A 24,638-nucleotide genomic window follows, 5' to 3' on the forward strand; every position below is an offset into this window, starting at 1 on the left:
TGAACACTCCGCAATCTCCTTTGCTGGATCTTTGACCAGATTATATCCACAAATAGAGTATCCCACACTGGGACCACCCCTGGACTCTTTTCTCTTCTCCCTCTGTACTATTTCACTTAGTGATCTCATCAGCTCACATGGATTTAATTCTTATCTTTATGCTAATGGTTCTCAGATTTACTCATCTACACCAAACTTCTCTGCTGTCCTCTGATCTCGCATCTCCAACTGCCTGATGAACATTTCAAACTGAGTGTCCTTTAGGTATCTTAAATTCAACATGTCCAAAATTGAAATCGTCATATTTCTCCAAATCTTTTCCCCTGCCCTAATTTCACTATTACTGTTGAGAGTAGCAACTCTCCTCCCAGTCACCCAGGCTCACAACATAGGTGGCAATCATCCCTCCTCTCCTCATTCTTAGCCCCTCCCCTCCTCCTCATCTCCTTCTTGGTCTATCGCATTAACCTACTGGTTGGCCTGCCTCTAGTCTCTCCCTATTAAATACATCCTTCATTCATCTGTCAAATTGATCTTCCTAAAGTAAGGATCTGACTGTCTGTCTGTCTGTCTTTCACACACACACACGCACACGCACACATACACACACACACACACACACACGCACACTACTCAGTAAATCCCAGTGACTCCCTATTAATTTCAGCATCAACTTTAAAATCTTCTCTTTGGCATTCAAAGCCCGGTACTACTTTGCCCCTTCCTATCCTCCCAGTCTTCTTATGCTTTGCTCCCCTGACCTTGTCCTACCCAGGAACTTTGCGATTCAGTGACACTGGCCTCTTTGCTGTTTCTCACACAAGATACTCCGTCTTTTGACTCTGGACATTTTCAATGGTCATCCACCATGCCTGGAATTCTTTCCCCCTCATTTCTTCCTCCTGGCTTTCCTGATTTCCAATTAAAGTTTCTAACAAGTTCCAATTAAAAATCCTACCTTCTGCAAGAAGACTTTCTTGACCCCTCTTAATGCTAGTGCCCTCTCTCTGTTGATTATTTCCATCCTGTATATAGCTTGTGTAGTTGTTTGGGGCAGCTGAGAGGTCCAGTGGAAAGTGCCTATCTGTAGTCAAGAGGACCTTAGTTCAAATCTGGCCTCAGATACTTATTAGCTGTGTGACCCTGAGCAAGTCACTTAACCCTCTTTGCACCAGTTTTCTCATCTGTAAAATGAACTGGAGAAGGAAATGTCAAAACACTCCAGTATCTTTGCCAAAGAAAACCCCAAATGGGGTTACAAAGAGTTAGACAGACTGAAAAATTACTGAACCACAACATAGCTATTTGCATTATCTCTCCCATTAATCTGTGAGCTCTTTTGAGAGCAAAGGCTGTTTTTTACCTTTCTCTGTATCTCCAGACCTTAATACAGTGCCTAGTCCATACTAGGATCCTTAATAAATGCTATTTGATTGACTGACTGACCAAGATCCTTTTTAGAACAACTGTTGACTAACCATGCCTTCTCTATTTTGTACTTAAGAATTTGGGCTTTTGTATGTATCCAGATGTAAGACTTTATATTTATCCCCATCTCATTAAATTTAGCCTTCTCTTACCTGGCAAGATCTTTTTGGATCCTGGTCATCCAAAAACTTGAACTTTGAGTCATCCAAAAACTTGAAGGGGATGCTATTTGATCCTTTATCCAAGTCACTGGCAAAGATGTTAAACAGTGCAGGGCTAAGCACAGATTTCTGGGGCTCTATACCAGAGAATTCCTACCATGTCAGCAACAAGCTATTAACAACTGCTCTTCTGAGTCTGGCCATCCAACCAGTTAAGAATCCATCTGATTGCATTATCATCTAGTCTGCATCTCCTCCCCAGAAGAGCATGAGATATTTTATCAAAAACTTAGCTAAAAGTACGTAAACTATAATCATTCCCCTCGCCTACTAGGGAGAAAGGACGGAGGTAGAAAGACAGATAGACAGAGAGAAAACTCCAGCAAGTAAAAATGTCCAGATAATTGAAGTCCCCCATCATACCTTTATGCCAGATTTATGATGTTTTCTAAATTCCTTATCTCTTTCCTCTTTCTGTACAGTTATTCTGGGGTACACTCCAAGGACGAAATCACTTTTCTTTCTCCCTCTGCTGACATTCACTCAAAAGCTATCCATCATTTCCCCCACCCTGATTCCTGGATATCCTTAAATGAAAGACAGTCTAGTTTCTAGGTCCATTTAACCATTTCTGAACCCATCTACCTATACTGTCATCTAGCCCACATCTCTCCATATTGATCACAAAGATAGCACAAAAAACTTTTCCCATACTTTACCAAAGTCCAGATAAACTGTATCTATAAAATTTCCCTGCTCAGTGTAGCAGCAAGTACCCTGACACATCCAGGATGGCCTGCTAGCACAGGTTCTTAGATCTGCTTTTCTAAAAGTAAAGCAACTTTTGAGCAGTCAACAACCTTCTTTAATCACATACACAACAGAGAAAATGCAAGCAGAGAAATAAAGACCAATAGACATGGCTTCTGTCTGACCATAAGCAATACATGCATCACAGATCTACAGACAGATCCAAGTGTCTGACCATTACATACATACATGGTTAATAGAGAGAGATGCATCAGCATCTGGGTTTTCGATGGCGGGGTGGGGGGGTTCTCCTTAACGGCTAACCACAGTCTCATCTGATCATAGCACAAGAACATTCTTGCAAAGAGTAAGCCCCCAAAGCAAAACCTCAGCTTAGAGTATATCTGTGCTTTTCAGAGCTGGAGGGCATCATGACCCTCATGACTCAGTGCCTCATTAATTAACAAAAGATGGGGACCTTCCTACAAAACAAACCTCCTCTCATCAAGCTTCCCTTAATGGGTATCACCTGACACCTATTAATGGGTGGGGGAAGATCTTTAACTGGAATTACACTCAGCCAGTTTAGTAATCCTATCAAGAAAAAAGTAAAGTCAATTCAGCATGATCTGTTCTTGATGAAGCCATATTTTATAATCATGGTTTTCCTTTTCTAGATAGTCAGTAACCATACATTTTGTAAAGTCCTAGAATTTTGCCGATAATTAAGGTATAACTGTCATAATGCCCATTTTATACTTCAGGAAAGAGGGTCTCAAAGAACTAATAAAAGAGCTAGTCAGTGGCAGAGTCAAGACTTGAATTCACATCTTCTGATCTGAGGCCCATTGGAATGGAATGGAAAAGCACTTTCTAAGGAAAGTTGTATTAAGCATTGGAGATACAAATAGAAAATTAAGACAGCCCCTTTTCTCAGGGAGCTCATGTTCTAATTGAAGAGACAACATATAAAGGAGAGAGGGGAAGAGCCAAAGGGTACTTAGGCAAAGGAAGTCTCAGAGCAGATGACAAAATTCCGAGGACGTTGGGGGCATGATGGCAGGACAGATACCCCTACAAGAGGACTCAAACAAAGAATTTCCCTTTCCTTGCTCACCAGTTCCATACATTCTCCTTCTGAGAACTTTAAATAATTCCCAGTTTTCAAATTTTCCAATTTATATTAGATAAGGAATATGTATAAAGCAGTTCAATTCTTTGAGCTTTGGAAAACACAAACTATGGAGCTCCTTCAGGACAATATTGTATCAGCACTATATACCAGCACAGAGCTAGCATTATGGTGCCCTTACTCAGCGCATTTTGAGGATAATCATCATCATGATCATCATGATGATAGTCTGAAAAAGCCAGTGCCAAAAATGGGCACAGACCTCCTGCAATGCTTGGAATGAAGTCAGTCACAGCTTACCACCATCACTGACCCAGAGATAAATGTTTATACTTCATCTTAAGGTCCTCAAAGCACTTTTTATATATTTTCTCATCTAAGGCTTACAACAACTCTACCAGCTAGGTATTATATTTATTATTATCCCCGTTTTACATATAAAGAAACTGAGGCCAGTGAGGCTAAAGAGACTTGCCCATGGTAAACGTCAAAGTTGTGATTTGAATCCGTATCTTCCTGAGCCCACATAGTGTGCTAGCCTTCATGTGCTCCAGCTGTCAGACCAGCCCTTATGAAGTTGTGCTGAGCATAGTATATGAAGGCATGTTTCTGAACACCTCTCCACTCACCTTTGTGTGAGAATAGAATGTATACAACTAGATGACACAATGGACTAAACACTGGACCTGGAGTCAGGAAGACCTGAGTTTAAATCTGGAGTTTAAATATGTGTGACCCTGGATGAGCTGCTTGACATCTGTTTGCCTCAGTTTCCTCAATTGTAAAGTGGGGGATAATAGCAGCATATACCTGTCAGGATTGTTGGGAGGATAAAATCAGATATTTGTAAAGTATTTAGCCCATGGTAGATGCTATATAAATGCTTATTCCCTTCCCTTTCCCCCTATTGAGTAGAAACAGGATACCACACAGGAAAGGGTCCAGTTTTTTTAGTCAGACTAAGGTCTAGGGCCAGTCTCATCTGGGGTAGGTTAGTTTTCTTATTTTTTTCTACCTTGTTATATGAGACCTTTGCTAGATGAATTTGGGGTATGTGATTTCTGGGGTAACCTCAAATATACCAAAACCTTCCTCCTAAATGAGTGAGATTCATCCTGATCCTCCTAGGACCCTTCCCTGCTCCACCCCATAAATTTGCTTTGCATTTATTTTGTATATCTTTGTATACATGTTATTTCTATCTCTTCCATCCCAACAGAATATAAGCTCCTTGAGGGGATAAAATGTTTCTTTCTTATATATTAGTCTTTTTTTTTCTTAGCCCTAGTGCCTAATACAATCCTGGGCACTTAGTATAAGATAATACATGATTGTCAAATGAACAAAAGAATGAATCTCCCACATTAATTCCTTTGAATAAAAGCAAATGTATTGTAAATAGCGGGGTAACGTAGGTATGCACAGGCTGTTAGTCCTCTGTGCTTGGAAAGCATTTTCTCCCCTTGCTAAAACGACCCCTCTGAGGTGCCACCTGCTCAGAAACTGGAGAGGGCATGGAAAGACAGCAGCTGTTTTGAAAAAAATCTAGAGGTTTTAGTGGACTGTAATTTCAATATTATTTATTCATTCATTCGTTTATTTTTTTTACTCAATATTATTTAGCAGTAAAAAGTGACAGCCAAAATCAAATGTGATCTTGGGAGACAATTAAGAGAGGCAGGGCTTCCAGAAAGAGGGGGAAGATGATCGCTTTGGACTCTGCTTTCCTCAGACCTCATCTGAGAGATTGTGTTCAATTCTAGGTCCAACAGGTTTAAAATTCTTAAAATAGGTAACTGACAGCTAGATGGCATAAAATGTTGGAGCGGGTGTCAGGAGTAGCTGTTCAGATAGTAGCTGTATGATAATAGGCTAATAACATATTCTCTCAGTCACCGTTTCTTTATTTGAAATATAAGGATAACCACAGTATCTGTAGCCCAGAGTAGCTGTACAAATCAATTGAGTTTATCTCTGAAGCATTTTGCAAAGAGCTGTATTATATATGTTTACATATCTTATATATGTATTTATGTATTTATGATATATATTTATATATCCATATTTATATAACATATTTATGTATCCAACTTTTTATATATTTATTAGCTATCATCATCATTACTAATTATTATTATAGCTGGATAGTATCCAGAGGAAGGCAACCATGCCCTAAATTCATGTCATATGAAGATTAATTTAAGGAACTTGGCACATTTAACCTGAAGAACATTCAGGGCAGGGGTGGAGGGAGACAAGATCTTCAAGTTCCATAAAGGTCTGTTAAGGAGGGACTAGTCTTTGTTCCATTTGGCCCCTGTAAGACCAGGAGCAGGGGGTAGAAGTGGCAAAGAGACAAATTCAGGCTCTATATTGGTAAAAGCTTCCTAGTAATCAGAGTTATCCAAAAGTGGAATAAGCTGTTTGGGGAGGTGGTGAGTTCCTTCTCCTTGGAGGTCATTTAGCAGTACCTGGACAGCCACTTGTTGTATGTTATAATGAGGCTTCCTTTCATGTATGAGTTGGACTATATGGTTACTCACATCTCTTTCAGTTCTCAAATCTGTGACTCTCCAGAAAGCTTATCTCTGTTCCATCCCTCCCTATCCCTCATCTTTCTCTGCATGACCCCTCCTTTATCCCTTATCATATTCTAACTTGTATTATAGTTATAATGGTTATAATGATATCATAATGTACATGGCTCACTCCATTACTGAACTTTAAACACAAATAAGCAAGAATCTTAGTCAAATTTTATAACTTCCCCAGCACAATATATTGAACATGGGCACTGAGTTGAATTGTTGAACTGAAATGAATAGATCACATTAGAACTAATAAAGCTATCAGATTAGACTGTTAACAGAGAGCAGTTTAGTAAGGAAATAAGACATCAAAGCAATTTTTAAAATAGATTTTTATTAATCTTTTGTTTTAACATCATCTAAATTTCTTTCCCTCATCTCTCCCAAAGAGTTACATATAACAATGACAAAAAATTTAAGAAAAATGGTAACAAAAATCTGGAGGTTCAAATAAGGATGACATCAAAATGAGTGATATAGAGAGTGAGAAAGACAAATTCTTTCTCTACCACAGGAACCAACCATCTTAGATCTAGCCTTCCTCAAAAACTTGGACTTCTTAGACTCTTAGCTGAATGAACAAACCAATTTGAAAAGAACCGCCATCCTACCATGTTCTAATCCATGGCTCTAGAATCCCCTTCTCCATCCTCCAGGTAATTGGAATGGAATCCACTCTCCTTCCTCCCACCCCTGGCACTCAAATCTCTTTCTAGCCATTTATACATACCATGCTGCCCTGACTCTAGCCATCATCCCTATCTCTTCTTCACTCTCCAGCCCCCCTCTCCCCCCCCACTATTCCCCCAACACACACAAAACTTGGTCTTCAACCCTGGGGTACTAGGTCATCATAAGTGAGCTTCAGTTCCTATTTTGCCCAGAACCACACCTGCAAATCACTCCTAGCCATCTCCATGTCATGCCCTAGTTGTTGGGCATTTTTTTCTAGCTCCTCTTTACACTTGTTTTTCTTCATTAGAATGTGAGATCCTTGAGGTCAAGAATGGTCTTGCTTACTGGTTTTTGTATTCCCAATGCCTAGTACATGGTAAGAGCTTAATAAATGTGCTTTCTACCTATCTATCCATCTATCACAATGAATTGAATAAAATGATTAGAGGTGGGATCCAAGGAGTGGATTTTCCTGGGATCATGTCCATGCAGAAAGACCACAGGAAGAGTCAAATTGTTCTTTGTCAGCCCAAGGTCCAGTAACCATTAAGGTTGCTTATTCTTGCTCATTGTAAAAGAACCTTAAACCTGGGGAGTGAGGCACCAGCATCTTTGTGACGATCAGTGACCAAGGACCATGATATTTTTTATTCTTATTTTTTTTTTTGAAAAATCTAAGACTTATGGAAGTTTTCTACAATTACTTCCATAAGTCTTAGATTTTTCTCCCCCTCCCTTCCTACTCCCTCCCTGAGACAGCATGCAATCTTACATGGTTTCTACACATACATTCTTATTAAGCACATTTGCACATTTAGTCATATTGCATAGATGAATTAAAATGAATGGAGGAAACCATGAGAAAAAATGAAACAAAACATAAAAGAAAATATTCTGTTTCATTCTGCATTCTAGTTCCATAGTTCTTTCTCTGGATGTGGAAAAGGACCATGACTGAATCACAGTGGTTTCCCCAGCCCTTTTGATCTTTGGATGAGAATGGACTGTGATATATCAAAATGACTTGCTACTGATGCAAACTCTCAGGATAGCCAATTAATGGTTAAAATTCTTGAAGCCCCAACACAAGCATCCTCTTCCTTTGGAGAGGATCAAGATAGATCTAATGTTGCTGGGTCATCCACACTTCCTCCAAGGAGACGGAGTACTAGTGGGTGATGAAGATTCCCTAGGGCCGCTCAGAACTGGATCTACTACCCTCCTCTTCCTGCAGCTAACCCTGCAGTTTCAGTCATAGGGAGAGTATAAGGAGGGCAGTTTCCTAAATAAGATCAAGAGGGATGACTTACATTTCAGTGGGAGGAAGCAGTAAGCAGGAGTCACTGGAGTGATGTTTGGTGTAGAATTAGGGGGTGGAGGGTGCACCAATGGCATGGTATTTGGGATAGAGCTGTGAAAGGAGGTGCAGATGGAGACAAACGGTAGAAGCAAGGAACTTATTGCAGGTCTTAAAAGGGGAAGAAATTGGGGAGAAGGATACAGACCCAGCTCTAGCATCCTCCTAAAGAGGGATATCCTAAATTCAGAAATGAATCTATTACATCTAACATGACTCTTCTATCCCTAAGCTGCTCCTGCCCTGCACTCTGACATAGAGCAGCAATCTCACCCCTGCCCATGAGCTATTTCTATACATCCAATGTGAGACAAATGACTGCGTGCAATGAGTGAGAAAATAAAAGAAGAGTATGTTCTTGCCCTTTGCCCCTATCCTCCAGCCTAAGACCCCAGAAATAGAGAAGCAGGGATGATGTAAATGCCATTCAAAGGGACTCCCTTCTCCCTGATTGTTCTTCAAAGTAGTTCAGAAGCTGTAGGACTGAAGGGAGACTTTTTCCTTGTTCTGTGAACTAACCTCATCACCAGCTTGATCTTAGATCCTATTAGTTGCAAAGCAAATTCAGCACCTCCCAACTTGTCTCCAAAAGGGTTTGGAACAAAACTTTAACCTACCTGGCATGTTTCTGGAATCCATCAAGAAACAGGGTTTCCCCAATCTAATGAGGATGCCTGGTCATTTCATAATTAGGGAGGATCTGATGACCCTGAAATACAGCTGAGTTGCAACAGCTTTGACCTAAACCTGAGTGACAGGCAGTGCTGTGGTACAGTGGAAAGAACCTAGAATCTGGAGTCAAAGACTTGGGTTCAAACTCTTCTTTATTTTTCCTGTTACTGCTGTTGTTTAGTCATTTCCAACTCTTCATGACCTTATCTGAGGTTTTCTTGGCAGACACACTGCAGTGGTTTGCCATTTCCTTCTCCAATTCATTTTACAAATAAGGAAACTGAGGCAAGCAGAGTTAAGTACCTACTATCTATGTGACCTTAGACAAGTCAGTTTCCTTATCTCTAAGATGTTAAGGTTGAACCAGAAAAATCAGATCTATGATTCAATTAATCAAGACTGGGTCTTTCTCATTCATCTCAGTAAGAGTAGAAATCATTCTAGTCCTTATTCATTTTCCCCCCACTCCCAATACCTAGACCCTTTGTCTTAAAGCTTCTTTGAAGTTTCTAGCTAATTAGCAGGGCTAAATTTAGGTTTCACTTTCCTTTCAAATTTTGACATCTCTCCCAACTTTCCTGTACAGATGAAGCTAGTGGAAACAACTCTCTAGACACCTCAGCCTTGAACCTGAAACCTATTCTGATGATGCATACTTAATAATAATTTAGTATATAATATCCATATATCATAAATTAATATGTATATCATATATAATTTAGTACACAATTTTTAATGATTTTTTCAAAGAATTTTATATATACATTCTCTCATTTGAGTCAGTGAGACAGATTATGCATATAATTATATTCTTTTTTCTGATGGAGAAACTTACTGCTCAGAAGCTCTGAGGTTAAGTTAGTCAGTCAACTAGCATGGATTCAAGATACTTCTGAGAGCCAGGCATCATATTAAGGACTAGGGGAACAAAGAAAGACAAAAAAACTCCAGCTCTCAAAGAGCTCTCAGTCTAACGGGCGAGATAAGGTGCAAACAACTATGTACAGAGAAGATATAAACAGGATCAACTGGAAATACTCCGCAGAAGGAAGATTCTAAGATTAAGGACTGGAGAAGTCTCTTGTAGAAGTTGGGAATTTGGCTGAGACATAAAGGAAGCCAGGAAAGCCAGGAGGGAGGCAAAAATGAGGAGGGCATGGGGATAGTCAGTGAAAATGCCCAGAGCTGGACAGCGTCATGTATAAAGAACAGCAAGGAAGTCAATGTCACTGGGTCACAGAGTATGTGACAGGGAATGAGGGCTAAGAAAACTAAAAAAGGAAGGAGACAAGTTATAAAAGGCTTGAAAACCGGAGGATTTTTCATTTGTTCTTGGACATGATCAGGAGTCACTGTAGTTTACTGAATACAGGGGCAGGGAGGATGATAGGGTCAGACCTAAATTTTAGGAAGATCAATTTCACAATTAAGATGAATTGGAATACGGACTTGAGGGAGGAAGATCAACAGAGAGCTGTTGTGATAAGTGAAGTCACTTCCCCGTGGTCACACAACTTGTAAGGGTCAGACGCAAAATACAAACGTAGATCTTCCTGACTAAATCCATTATATCATTCAGCCTCTCATAGACAATATCCCTAAGGTCCTTGGAGATGCAGGTGGGGTTTCAGAAGATGGGTCCTTGCTGGGGATTCTAGATCACACAAGCATAAATGATATAAAAAGCTGAAAAAAACTTCAGATGTTTCTATTCTAAACTCCTCACTTTACATACGGGAAACTGAGGCCTGTTGAGGTAGTCGCTTGCCTAAGGTCACACAGCTACTGACGGAGTGGTAGAGCTGGGGTTTAAACCCCAGATCCTCTGACTCCAAATTCAGTACCTTTCCCCCTATACCCCAGTGCTGAAATAGGACTGCAGAATATTGGTTTCAGGGAAGAGGAGGAGAACAGCCTGGTATTGTGATTGGTAGATTTGGAATCAGAGAACCTGGATTCAGATCCCAACTCTGCCACTTATTTCCTGTGTGACCTTCAGCAAGTCATTTAGACTCTATAGTCCTTGGTATCCTTATCTGTAAAATGGCAGCTAGGTGGTGTAGTGGATAAAGCAGCAGTGCAGGAGTCAGGAGGGCCTGAGTTCAAATCTCCCCTCAGACACTTGACACTCACTAGCTGTGTGACCTTGGGCAAGTCACTTAACCCCAATTGCCTCATCCTGGGTCATCTTCAGTCATCCTGATGAATATTTGGTCACTGGATTCAGATGGCACTGGAGGAGAAGTGAGGCTGGTGACCTGCACAGCCCTCCCTCACTCCAAACAAAATCAAGTGAAAGTCATGTCATCATTTCTCTGATGGCATGGTGGTCTTCGTCAATGAAGGACGAACATACATCTGTAAAATAGGGTTGGACTAGAGGCCCTCCAAGGTACCTTCCAGCTTTAAGTACATTATCCTTAGGCATAAATAAGCTTTGACTCTCAGAGTGGCAGGAGACAGAAAAGTCAGATATTCTATAACCAGAGCTCTGTCTCCCAGTAAAATGCATTCCTTCCTTTTTCACTCAGATGAATTTAAGATTTATCCATCTTTTACACTTCAGTATGAATGAATTTCTTGGTGTTTATCCTAGAATTAGATTTTGGTGCAGGGGGAAGATCATCAGGACACTGGGTATGGGAGAAATGGGAGGAGACCCCTCGAAAGCACTCTAAAAGGTAGACTGTGCAACACCCAATCTTTATCGACTCCCAATTTTTTTTGGATAAAGTGGGCCCTGATAAAGGTCTCCTGAATGGAAAATGATGCAGTTCCAAACTGCGTTTTGACTCTCTTCTGGTTAGATTTGAGGGGACTGCAGCCAAACTTGTTTTTCAGGGGGCATTAGTGAAACCTAGTATCCCCGCTCCAGGAGAGGAGGAAGCCTCTTTCCAATGGTTTTCTAGCCAGACTCCAAAAGTTTATGTGGGGTGCAATCAATCTTATAAAACCCTGAACCCTATTTGTATGCATTTAGGGAGAGGGTTGTAATGACAGGAAGAGGTAAGTTTAGCAATTCTTCAAATCAAATGCTTTTTTGCCCTGGATTTTGAAGTCCTATAATACTGCCTTTCCAGTCTCCTCCTCCTCCTCCTCTCCCACCCCACCCAGTCCCCATGCCTCCGGTGTTCGGTGCAGGTGCTGGCCTTCAGGGAGTTGTGGGGGGGAAGGGGGTTGTCTTGAGGAAGTTCCCAGCAGCCAATGCAAATCAAGGCAACTCCCCGATATTGAAGTTGAACCTGCAGGCACAGATCTGTCTGAGGAAAGCAGCCCAGGCTTCTCCTGGAGATTTAATCCACAGGTTTCTGAGTCACCTGCCCTGAACTTCTCAACATATGGTTTAAGAAGTGCTCTCCAAGGGCCTATTAAGCCTTAGATTAATAGAAACTGATTTTATTAAGCCTTAGATTGCTTCTTTCTGTAAATTAAAATCAACCCTCCCCCAAAAGAAGCTGGGTCCAGTAAGGGAAAACTGAAGACTCAGTAAGGCTGTGGATCTAACCCCAACCACAACAATGCCTCAATATGTGACTTCAGACAGCTCTCTGGATTACAATTTAATCATATATCAAGAGAGAAGCAAAACCGAGAAAACATAAAAGGATTACAGGTTAAATGCACGTAATCAAGGATACACTCCTGTGATGGCTGTCCAACCTCCAAGCTATCAATGAATCAATCAATATCTATTTTTAAAATTAACTTATTTGTTTTCAATTTTCAACAATCACTTTGAAATCTTAAATTTTCTCTCCCTTCCCTTCTCCCGCCCTCCCTGACACAGCATGCAATCTTACATGGGTTCTGCACATACATTCTTATTAAAAACATTTTCACATTAGTCCCACTACGCGCCAGGCACCGTGCTAACAGCTAGGGATACAAAAGGGGCATAAGACAGTCTCTGCCCCCAAGAAACATACTGTTATTAGCCCCATTTTACAAAGGAGCTTACCATCTAATGGGGAAGACAACATGCAAACAGACATACACAAAGCCAACTATATACACAGGATAAATAGGAAATAATGAAAAGAGGGAAGGCACTGGAATTCAGGGGGGCTGTGGGGAAGGCTTCCTATAGAGGATGGGATTTTAGTTGAGACCTCGAGGAAGCCAGGGAAGCTGGGAGGATTCATAGTTTCATTGGGCTAGGAGCAGACACCCATCCTACAAAACTGTACCAGGTCCCCCCTGCCCCACACACACACGCAAGTTTATTTCTGAATATGGAGTCTTTGGGAAAGGGGCAGAAGAGTCCATGACCAGACAAGCGTCTCTGCGTATTGATATTAAAGGTGCTTTCTTCAGCAAATGACAAAGGAAAGGCACGCATTTATTTATTTGAATAAATGTTGTAGAGAGTTACTCGACATTGGTCTAGAACCCACTTTTGATGATCAGGCTGAACCACCTTTCTTTGTCTCTTTTCTACTAATCCATGTGCTTTCAAGTTGGTACAAGAAAGAAAGGGTTAAGGAAACAAGCATTTATTAGATGCCTACTATGTGCCAAGCTCTGTGCTAAATGCTTTACAAATATTAGATCTCCTTTGATCCTCACAATAACCTGGGGTGGGGATGTGGGGTGGAAAGAGTACTGTTATTAGCGCCATCTTACAATTGAGAAAACTGGGGCAGACAAAGCTTAAGATGACTTGGCCAGAATCATACAGTTACTAAGAGTCTAGACTGGATTTGAACTCTGATCTTCCGGACTCTAGGACTAGCACTCTATCCACTGTACCACCTAGCTACCTCTATAATGGGAAGAGTACTGGATTTGGAAGTAGAGGACTTAGACTCAAATCTCAGTTCAACCACCAGACCATTACCCTTGTTCCATCTTCCTTTTTTTTTCCCTTCCTATTCTCAATTTTACATTCTACTTACTTTTCTCCACTCTTCAATTCCCTATTCCCATATTCAATCACTGCTAACAGTTCTCCAAAACCTAACCCTGGATCACTCCCACTATCCATCTCCTCTAAAGCAGTTAGGTGGTGAAGTAGATAGGCCCAGAGAATGGAAAACCTGCATTCAAATCTAGCCTCAGACACTTACTAACTGTGTGACCCCGAATAAGTCACTTAACCCTGTCTGCCTCAGTTTCCTCATTTGTAAAATGAGCTGGAGAAAGAAACGACAAACCACTCCACTATCTTTGCTAAAAAAACCCCAAATGGGGTCACAAAGAGTTGGACAAGACTGAACACCAACAATAATCCATTTCCTCTCTTGGACTAATTACTAAATAGAGCTTGGGAAAGAATACAAAAATCTTTATTGGGTCCACTATAAATTTATATTATCTAACTCAACCAGACTATCACTGCAGTAAAGCAATATATCTACATATATTCACTCCTCCTTGATTCTCTATCATACTATCCATAGTGTCCATTCCAAATCTTCTCACCTCAAATGGCCCATACTACCCCCTTCCTAGCCCTCAAAGTTGAGGATATCACCTTCTACTTTATTGAAAAAGACAGAGGTCATTCACCCTGGCCTTCTCTCTCATTTTCCTATTCTGTATATCTAAAAATCGCTTGACATTTCCCCCCCATTCTCTCCTCTTTTACTGTCTCTGAAGAACAGATGACCTTTCTCACCAACTCCTATATGTATACCCTTACCTATACACTCTTCATTTCTCCAGAAGATCATCCTCACAATCATCTCCTCCTACTAAGCCCATCTCCATCACTGATGTACTGATCACTGAATGGTTTGTTTAATCATTAGAAATATCTTCATTTTTTCTTTTTTTTCACTTGATGATGACTATCCTTGGGAGTATGGCATTTCCACTAATACTAGTTTTCTTTTTAATATCCATTTTCTCAGTAACACTATGAGACAGGTAAGATATGTATTGTTATCCCCATTTTATAGGTGAGAAAACAGGATTAGGTCATACACTTTATGGAATCTGCATTCAAGTCCCAGTCCTCTGACCCTTTCCACTTTATCCACTTTATCATACTTTCCACTTTATCATATTACCTGATATACTTTGGCAGCTGTGACTAATGCCCACTTACCTTTTAGTATGGGAAAAAGGGGGAAAATGTCAGACCTTAAAATGAACAAGTTGAGAACTACCTCATTGGTGCCAGGAAGGATAGGGGTGGAATCTCCCAGGGGGCCAAATTCTGTCCGTAAACCATAGCTTAAACTGTTGGCAAAGTGAGAACCTGCTCCTGCCAAATCCTAAGGATGGAAGCATTTTCAATGTTGCACCCCTTTGGATGAATATTTTTTCTAAGACAGTAACTTCCCCACCCTCTTTTTACTCTGGGAGAAGATTAAAGGTAAATATTGCCTCATGGAACCAAGACAACTGGAAAGAGTACCCCACAGGCAAAAATGAGGGGGAGGATTCTTTAAAACATTCCCATCATCAAGAGCCAATTGATGCAGCAGCGCCTTCCTAGAGGAGACTATGGAACTTGACAAACATTGTTTGTATTAACCCATATGCTGTCAGGATTCAGAGAGATTAAGTGATTCAACTGTACAATTTGGGGCAAAGTTGGGAGAATTTGGAGAAAAAATCTTGGAGAGGAAAAAAAAACCAAACCAGAACTTCTCCCCATAGGAAGAAGGATTGGGAGTGTCTTTTGTTTGGGAGCAAATTTTCATACACAAAGGGCAGAAACAGGAGACCGCCTCATGCCATTTTTCAGCATCATTGTTTCTCTGACACAAATGCTGGATTACTAAAACAAACATAAAATTTACTTCTGCAGTATTTGTGGGGAACCAATTGCATGACCAGGTATGTATCAAGCACAGCAGGGGAAACGTTTTACATACATACACAGACACACACACACACCTTTATGCTCACAGCCTCCATGTTCACCCCAGTCCAGACCATTACACTAAGAAAGACAAAAGAAGGAGGGGAGAGCAAACTCACTCATAATGAACCTATGACTAGCCACCTCAAGATCTTCTCTCCACTGGCCAAACCCCCACATTGTCTCTACGTACCCTATGGTCTTCAATGGAATATTTTCCCTGGTCTAGCGGGAGAGAGATGGTTGGTCTGGTAGCTCCTTAGATAGTTAATTTGGTGTCTCTTTGCACTTCTCTTCAGAAAGCTCATCCTTTCTTTTGTCTCTTTATATTCCTAGATTGTTCCATTACTCAGGCCCTAAAGATACTTGGGAACAAGCTCAAAGAATATGAAACAAAGTTTAATCCTTCCAATCTGATGGCAGTCTGTGACTATTTTCACAACACTTTCATCCGGCATTTAAAACTCTACCAGTATGTCCTCTGTAGAGACCAGGATGTGTACCAAACCAAGGAATCCGTAGACCTCTGCCCTCCGCCACTGCCCCTTCCGTTGTCTGAGGGTGTCGACAAAGAGGTCTGGAATTATCAACAGAAGGTGGCTGAGCTCACGGCTGCTGAGGTGCAGAAACGGACCAATATGTTGCTTTTGAGGGAGACCCTGCACTTGGAAAGGGAACATATGATGCAGAAGATCTTTGAGGAAGTTGCCCTGAAAGAAATGGAAGTCTTAGACAGAGAGGTAAGATGACACAATATTGCCAAGTGATATATAATTGAGAGGTAGCTAGGGAACTGGCCTTGGAGCTAGGAAGACCTCTATTCAAATCCTACCCGATACAGACTTCATTTCCTTCTCTTTTCTCTAATTCTTCTTTCCTCTCCCTTCCTTCCTCCTCTTCTCTTTTCCTATTAATGAATCTTTTGGTTTCTCTTCTCCCCTCCCTCATGCCCCATTTCTTCGTAATAGGTCTCCCCTTCTCTCTAATTGCTTTGTTTTTATTGTTGTTATTGTTATTGGGGGTGCACCAGGGCAGATAATAGGATCAGAGTACATATCATAGATATTATATATCACAGATATCAGAGTTCATATCATAGATATAAAGCTAGAAGGGAGTTCATCTAACCCCACCCCTCATTTGACAAAAGTGAAGGAATTGCTCTGATCTTAAGATTAGAAGGTTAAAAAACAATAACTCTTCCTAACCTTTGGATTATAGGATTTTACCATGTGGGTTAAGACAAAATCATACTCAGTGTAAAAGTTTTGTCCAATGGCCAACTAATAGATTATCCTACTAGAGAAACCAACCATGTAAAAAGTCACAAGGGAAGGAAATGACAAAGCTGGGGCTAGAACTTGAGTTCATTGACTTCTAGACCAATTATACTGACCAATGGCCAATAAATTACCCTGCCAGAGGAACCACATCTAAAGTCATAGAAGAAGGAAAGCACAATTTTCCCATAACCCAGCTGTGCTTCCCTGGCTCCCTGTAGAACCCTCTGAACCAGCTGTGTCCTGTTTCTCTCCAGGTATTGGAAAATATCATCTGCAAAGCCATCCAAACACAGATTGAGTCCCTGAAGGAGCTCCTGGAGAATGAGATAAAAACCACTTATGCAATACTGGACCTAAAACTGCAGAAGAAGACTTTGAAAGCCCCTCTTCCCTATACTCCAGAACCAGGCCAGGCAAGTCAAGTAGAACCCAAAAAGGAAAAAGCTAAGAAAACCAAAGAAAAGAAGAAGAAATAGGAGACTGGCACCCAGTATGAGATATGCAGATTAAGAATAGGCCATTTACTGTTAGCCATAGAAAGCAATATTCACTGTGTTTCCAAGTACTTTGACTCAGACACTTCTTGGAAATTAAATATGGTTCGGTTTTTTTGTTTCTTTTTAAAAAGCAACACCTGTAGCCACACCTGTGTGTTAGATGTAGTTGTGATAGAGGGGTCCCTGAAAATCAAAACCAAGCCAACTTTTTTCTTAATGGTGGGATAACAAGCTCTTCTTCATTATCACCTAATACTGGCATCATTCATAATATAGCATCTGCTCCATAAATTTTAATTAACCGTTCTCCACTAAGGACAAAACCAATGAAAGTAAATTCAAATCGTAGCAGGGAAAAATTAGGGTTCACATCAGTAAACATATCCTAACTGGCACAATAGTTCTAGGATACTGGAATGCTGCCCCAGAGCTCTCTCACATGGTGATCTTTGAAAAGAGAAACTATATTTGTCTGTTGGGAATTTAGGCATAGGCCAGCCTAAAGAGAACTGGAATAGAGGGTTTCTGAACTCTTGTGACTTTGGAAACCTCTGTATAATGTGGGGACATATGTGTACCTCGTATGTCAATTGGGCCCCTAGTGCCTAACACTACAAATTCAGATAAAACCTTGGTGGGGTCCTCATAAAATCTCATTGATACATGCTCCGGAGGAGGATTTTCCCTAAGAAGTCAACCTCCTCCAAAAACCCCCCACTATTCTGCTTTCTCTTGTCAAAGCTCTAAATCTCTGTGTCTCTCTCCCTCTCCCCCTCCCTCCCTAACCTCAATCTCTGTCTCCCTCTCTGCCCCCCTTTCTCCAAACTAATCCAGCAAGCACTTAAGCATTTATTAAACGTTCACGGCACTGATACAAAGAAAAAAAATTAAAATTGTTACTGCCCTCAAGAAGTTTCCATTTTACTGGGGTAGGGAGAGATACAAGGTGCAAATAGAGAAGTATAGACATAATTATTTGATTAGCATTTTCCATATAGATGACTTTTGGAGCTGAGCCCTGAAGGTATTTAGAAATTCTGAGGAGTAGGGGTGAGAAGGAAGTACATTCCAGGCACAGACTAAGGAAACAGAATCCCATAGGACAGTGAATCCACAGCCCAGTTTGGCCAATTATGAAGTTTTTGCAAAGGTACTTTTCCCAGCCTTTCCCCTTATTCCACCTCTCATTGAGGCTTCATCTCTCCACCTACTCAAGCTAATGCTGTGCCCTATGTACAGCTTGTTCTCTATGGAAGTTACATGAATAGACAGACTTTTCTCCAGGTCCACTCACATTCTGATTTCCCCTTCTATGTCTGTGATTATGCATGTGTCTGGCTATGAATATGTATGTCTATATGTTTTCTAGGGTCCCCTTTTAGAGACTAAATCCAAGGGCCAGGTCAGATGTGTGAACTCTTATTATTCCCAAGGCATAGTCCATTCACTGTTGGTCACAAAAAGTAACATTCACTATGTTTCCAAGTACTTTGACTCGGACACTTTTTGAAAATTAAATGCACTTTTTTTAAAAAAGCAATACCTATAGCTATACCTATGTGTTAGACAGAGGTTGTGATAGAGGGGTCCCATAAAATCAAAACCAAGCCAACTTCTTTCTTAGTGGTGGGATAACAAGCTCTTTTTCATTACCACCTGGCATTGGTATCATCCATATAGCATCAATGATCTTCTCAGATGCAACCAAGAAGCTGTGGACTTGAGTTCCTAGGAGCTTGAACTAGAAGTGCAAAGGCTTATCAGTAAGGCAAAGAGGACTATGACAAGAATTCACACTTTGTCCAGCAGCTGGTAAGGGGAGGAAGGGAGAGAGAGCTCATCCTACTTCTTTTGGCTTATGTACAAGAATGACCACTATATATAAACGTCACATGTATGTGGTTATGCAAACCTTAAAAAGCTATCTAAATTTTAGTTATAATCATTATGTAATAAGATCATAGGTTTGGAGCTGAGAGAGACCTTAGAGGTTATCTACAGTTCTCTCATTTTATGGATGAAGAAATGGAGGTCTGGAAGGCAGAAGTGACTTTCTCCAAGGTCACACAGGTAATAAATAGCAAAGTCAAGACTTTAACCCAGGTTGCTATATCCCAAATCTTGGGATTTTTCCCACCTTACTACAGCTGTGAGGATTGATGACTGATGATGATGATGTTGGGCTCCACCAAAGCCCAACTGGTTCACTGTCCATGTCATGAGTTAGAGCAATATTAGAGTAAGGCAATGCTAACCAGGATGGTATACTGAAGTGACTCTGTCTTGCCTGAGAATGTCCCATGGACATTCTGAAAATTGGCTGTTTGGGCTCTGACAATACCATTGACTGGGTTAGCACCCTGACAAGTGCGATAAAAAGTATTGCTTTGAATCTTAGAAACAGACAGGGAGACAAAAGGTTGTAGGGCTGTCACTAATCAGAATCATCATTCATTATCACCTGAACAAGTGGCACTCCTTGGTGTCCCCCAAACCCCAGGAAGGTAAGATGCATTTCAGAAAAAATGGGAAATATCAATGCCTGACCTTTTAGAAATGCTATGATGTAAATGGTGCTGTCCACTAATGTGAGCGAATCAAGAATGCAAATGAAAGGGGTTGAAAACAGTGTATGCTTTGATTAAGCAGTAAGTATTATCACATAATAAAGGTGGAAATAGATTTTGCCAACTCTAGGCAAGGACTCTAGACTGCTTTTATCAATGACATCCTCAGCTCAAAGCCACACAACAGTGTATTGAAGATGCAATGTAGGACAATCCTAAGAAATAATTTCATTCCTAAATTCAGATCAGATGAAAGAAAAGGAGAAATTGAGGAGCTATTTAGATCAGAAGAGGGATGAGTTGAAGAAACTGAAGGCATTGAAAATTGATGCTTAACATAAATTCCAGAAGTGCCATCTATTAAGGGAATGGATGGCAAAAATAGCACCAATGTCTCTTATGATTATGAAAATGAGATGGACGTATGGACTTAGAATGGGATTTTGAAAATTCTTCTTTTAGTTTGACAGTACAGATACCAATAAAAATTGAACTACACCTAAACAGTAATTTTTCAAGAGCTATTTTCTGCTTTAACCATCATGAATCAACATACTCTCCCACAGTATCAACAGAGTATAAAAATATATCAGGTCCTGTCCACAGTAATATGCTGTGACCGGGTTTTCATCACCATCACAGGGACTAGATCAGTAATTGTATCAATGAAGAGAATTTCCCAGATATGGAAACTCTCTCTACTTGTTTGGGTTGGCTCCTTCACTACAACTTATAATCATAGAGAGTTGGTTAAAACATTTTGAGTCTGAGTATCATGCCCAGGATTACCCAATAAGCATGTCAGTGGAGGGACCTGAACCAAAGTATTCTTGACTCCAAGACTAACTATCTGCTATGTCATGCTTATTTCTCAAAGTAATGACTGATGGTGAAAAATGAGCAACGAACAGGGCCCAGAACTGAATAAGAGGAGAAGGTCAACAGTAGACTGGATTGTTTGGGGGAAACTGTTTGACCCTAGACTAATCACTTAACCTCTTTCTCTGTTCCTATCAAATGGTCTTTATGATCTCCAAATTCTATTTAGCTCTAAATCTACAAATTTATGAACCGAAGTTATTTTAGTGTGGCAAACTTTCCCCCAAAACCACGTTTCATCTTTTTTATACCTATATTCTTCTAGTGAAGTCATATGGCTTTGAATCACAGGCAACGTGCAAAGAACCTGTGATCTCCCAATGGTAATGGTGAGTTACATAGTATCTGAGAATAGGTTGCAACACATTACAAATGTGTTGAGAAAATTACAGATGAGGGGGGTGGAACCAAGATGGTTGAGTAACTACATGGACTTTCTAGAGCGCTTCCCCCAAACCCAGCCAAATATCTATAAAAAATGACTCTAAACAAATTCTGGAGCTGCAGAACTCACAGAAAGTTACAGATGAGAAAATGTACAGGAGAAATGGTGTGAAAAATGTCAAAGAAACATGGACAGTCCATGTGCTCCACTGCTATCTCTACAATATTCAAAGAACTCAAGGAAGGCCTCTATCCAGAATGTCACATGGACCCTAACACTAACCAAAAGCAATGAACATTGACCTGGGGCATCAAGAGAATTGATTTTTATTCCTAATTCAGCCTTTCTTTATGACCATGAATTATTTACTTCTTAAGACTTAGTTTCCACCTCTTTAAAATGAAGACATTAGATTTAATGATCCAGAGGACCTTTGCAATTCTGACAGTATTCAGTTCTAATACATGACATAAAAAATTAGCGGGGGCTCTCAGCAGTTCTCCCAAGCTCAGTGCCAGGATCCAATGCTTCAGTTGCATCCCTGAAACAAGATGATGAAGGTCGGAGTCAATGGATTTGGCCATACTGGGCTCCTGGTGACTAGGACTGCATTCAACTCAGAGTAAACATTATGGTCATCAATGACCCCTTCATTGACCTCAACGTTATGGTTTATACATTTCAATATGATTCTACCCATGACAAGTTCAAGGGCACTGTCAAGAATGAGAATGGAAAGCTGATGATGAATGGAAAAGCCATTACCATCTTCTAGGAGTGGTATCCACCAATATTAAATGGGGAAATGATGGAGCCAAGTATATTGTAGAGTACACTGGTGTCTTTACCACAATTGAAAAGTCTGGTGCTCAATTGAAGGGTGGAGCCAAAAGAGTCTGCTCCTTCTGATGATGCCCCTATGTTTGTGATGGAAGTGAACCATGAGAGATAAGATAATTCCCTTAAGATTGTCAGTAATGGCTCCTGCACTACCAACTGCTTGGCCCCCTTGGCAAAGGTCATTCATGACAACTTTGGTATTGTAGAAGGACTCATGACTACAGTCCATGCCATTACTGCTAACCAGAAGACAAAAAATGGCCCACTGGCAAGCTGTGGCGTGGGGCGTGGTGCTGCCCAAAGCATCATCCCTGCTCCTAAGGTGTTACTAAGGTTATAGGCCAAGTCATACCTGAGGTGACTGGGATACTCACAGGCATGACCTTTCATGTTCCTACTCCCAGTCTATCTGCTGTGGATCTGACCTGCCTCCTGGAGAAACCTGCCAAATATGATGATATGAAGAAAGTGGTGAAGCAAGCATCAGAGGGACTCTTGAAGGGTATCTCGGGCTACAAAGAATATTAGGTTGTATCCTGTGACTTTAAGAGCAACACCTCCTCTTCTACTTTTGATAGTGGCACTGATATCACCCCCAACAACCATTTTGTCAAGCTCATTTCTTGGTATGACAATAAATACAGTTACAGCAACTATGTAATAGATCTCATGGTCCACATGAAATTCAAGAAGTAAAATGGATCTTTACCTCCAGCCAAAAAAAAAATGTTCTAACACTGGGGAGCGTACATCTCTAACCTATGTACCTATACTGGATATCCCATGCTCTATTCACATCCTTACCCCAAAGCACCCCTGTAGTAGAGAAGCCTAGAGTCCTATATTGTATACCACCAATAAAATCACCAATGACTGGGAAAGGGGAAAGGCAAAGTGATATAGCATCCAGCTCTCCTGGGATGGGAGCTCACTGACAGCTATGAAGCTTTATATACAGAGACAACTTCACTGTCAACAACTTTACCACACAGGGTAAGGTAGCAGGAGAGGAGTCGTACTCTGGCATGAACATTTCTTCCCTTCCTCTTGCCCCACCTAGATCCAGTAATCCTTTCCCCAGGTTATCTTGGCTGGACAGAACAAAATAACTGCATCCTCTCAACCTTCAAAGGTTGTCCTCTGACCTTAGGGATGAACAATAACAATTATAGCCAATATTTGCATAATGTAGCTTTTCTCCTGTGTCCAAGCTCTCGCATGAATGTGATTTCATTTGATCCTTACAAGGGTCCCACGAAACAATGTGGTGTAGGCAAAAGCTCACCATCTTAGGTGATCAGCTGTACCAACTTTGAGTCTTAGATGTGATATTTACTAGCTATGGGAAGGTCACTTCTCTCAGTCTCAGTTTTCTCATTTGTAAAATGGGGATAATCACCGTAATAACCAACGTTGCAGGCTCCAATGTACATAAGCACATGAAGCCCATTGTAAACTTTAAAGAGGTATATAAATCTCACTTATTGCCTGGCATGGCAGACATGGGAGTGACCTTAGAGTCAAGACCGCAAAAGTTCAAGCCTTGCCTCTGTTAATACTGTGTAACCAGAGACAAATCACACAACTCTTTTGCATCATAGGCAACTTTCTAAAAGTCTAAGCTTCAATTTCCAATTTAGTTAATTAATTTCAATGTAAATCAGTGGTAAATTTCCACACGAGGAATTATATAGATAGGCAGATAGATATGATAGGTCGATGAAGACAGATTTTATATACATATATATGTATACATATGTAGGTATATGTACATGTGTGTATGTGTATATACATATACATATATGAAGCAGCCAGGTGCCACTTAACCCTGTTTGCCTCAGCTTCCTCATCTGTAAGATGAACTAGAAAAGGAAATGGCAAACCACTCCAGTATCTTTGCTAAGAAAACCCCATATGGGATCCCAAAGAGTTGGACACAAGTGGAATGACTCAAAAACAACCAATATACCTATACACACATATACCCATGTACATATAGACATGTATCATACACTTATTAATAATGTTGTCATTGTCATTATCCAAACTTTCCTGGGATGTAGAGTTAATAAAGAAAAGGCAGGTTCAGGTCTTTTGACTCTTAGATCAGCACTCTTTCCATCCTACCACACAGTTTCTCAGGCAACCAGTTGCTCCTCTCCTACTGTTATCAGGGGGTTGCAGGCCTGCAGATTAGCCCCTGGTGCTGGCCCCAAAGAAATCAGGCCAGGAAGCTGATTACCAAACTCTGTGCTCCTCCTCCTGGTTCTGTAATCTGCTGTCCAGGCACTGGCTCCTACTCTTTGCCCTCTCTTTTCATGATGAAGCGCAGGGCTGTGGACCATAGTCAGTGATGGGCTTCCCTTTCATCTCCTAATTCCCACAGGTGCTTTCTAGAGCTCATTTGCTGTGGCTTTGCTAGACACTGGTGTTTGCCAGGGAACATGGAGAGCACTTGATTGCAAGTATGAATTCGGCTACGGGAGAAGGGGTTCTTTGGGCTTAAAGGTTCCTTCTCAAAGAGGGCAAGGCCAGAGTGTTTGTCTAGCTGTGCTGGAACCCTTCTGAAGTGGCCAATCATCTATCTGGTCATCTACCATTGGTATCATTGCA

General features: G+C 40.8%; 1 protein-coding gene across 1 annotated transcript in view; it reads left to right on the top strand.

The window, feature by feature from the left end:
- Positions 1–17,488, top strand: part of C1H8orf74 (chromosome 1 C8orf74 homolog) — a 44,752-nt gene extending 27,264 nt beyond the window's left edge. Inside the window, exons 3-4 of the mRNA XM_072634840.1 lie at positions 15,911–16,314; positions 17,112–17,488. Coding sequence (XP_072490941.1) covers positions 15,911–16,314; positions 17,112–17,333 — 626 coding nt within the window. The 3' untranslated portion in view covers positions 17,334–17,488. The remainder of the gene's footprint in view (positions 1–15,910; positions 16,315–17,111) is intronic.
- Positions 17,489–24,638: the final 7,150 nt, after the last annotated feature.

The sequence above is a fragment of the Notamacropus eugenii genome, chromosome 1 (genome assembly GCF_028372415.1).
Source record: "Notamacropus eugenii isolate mMacEug1 chromosome 1, mMacEug1.pri_v2, whole genome shotgun sequence".
NCBI lineage: Eukaryota > Metazoa > Chordata > Mammalia > Diprotodontia > Macropodidae > Notamacropus > Notamacropus eugenii.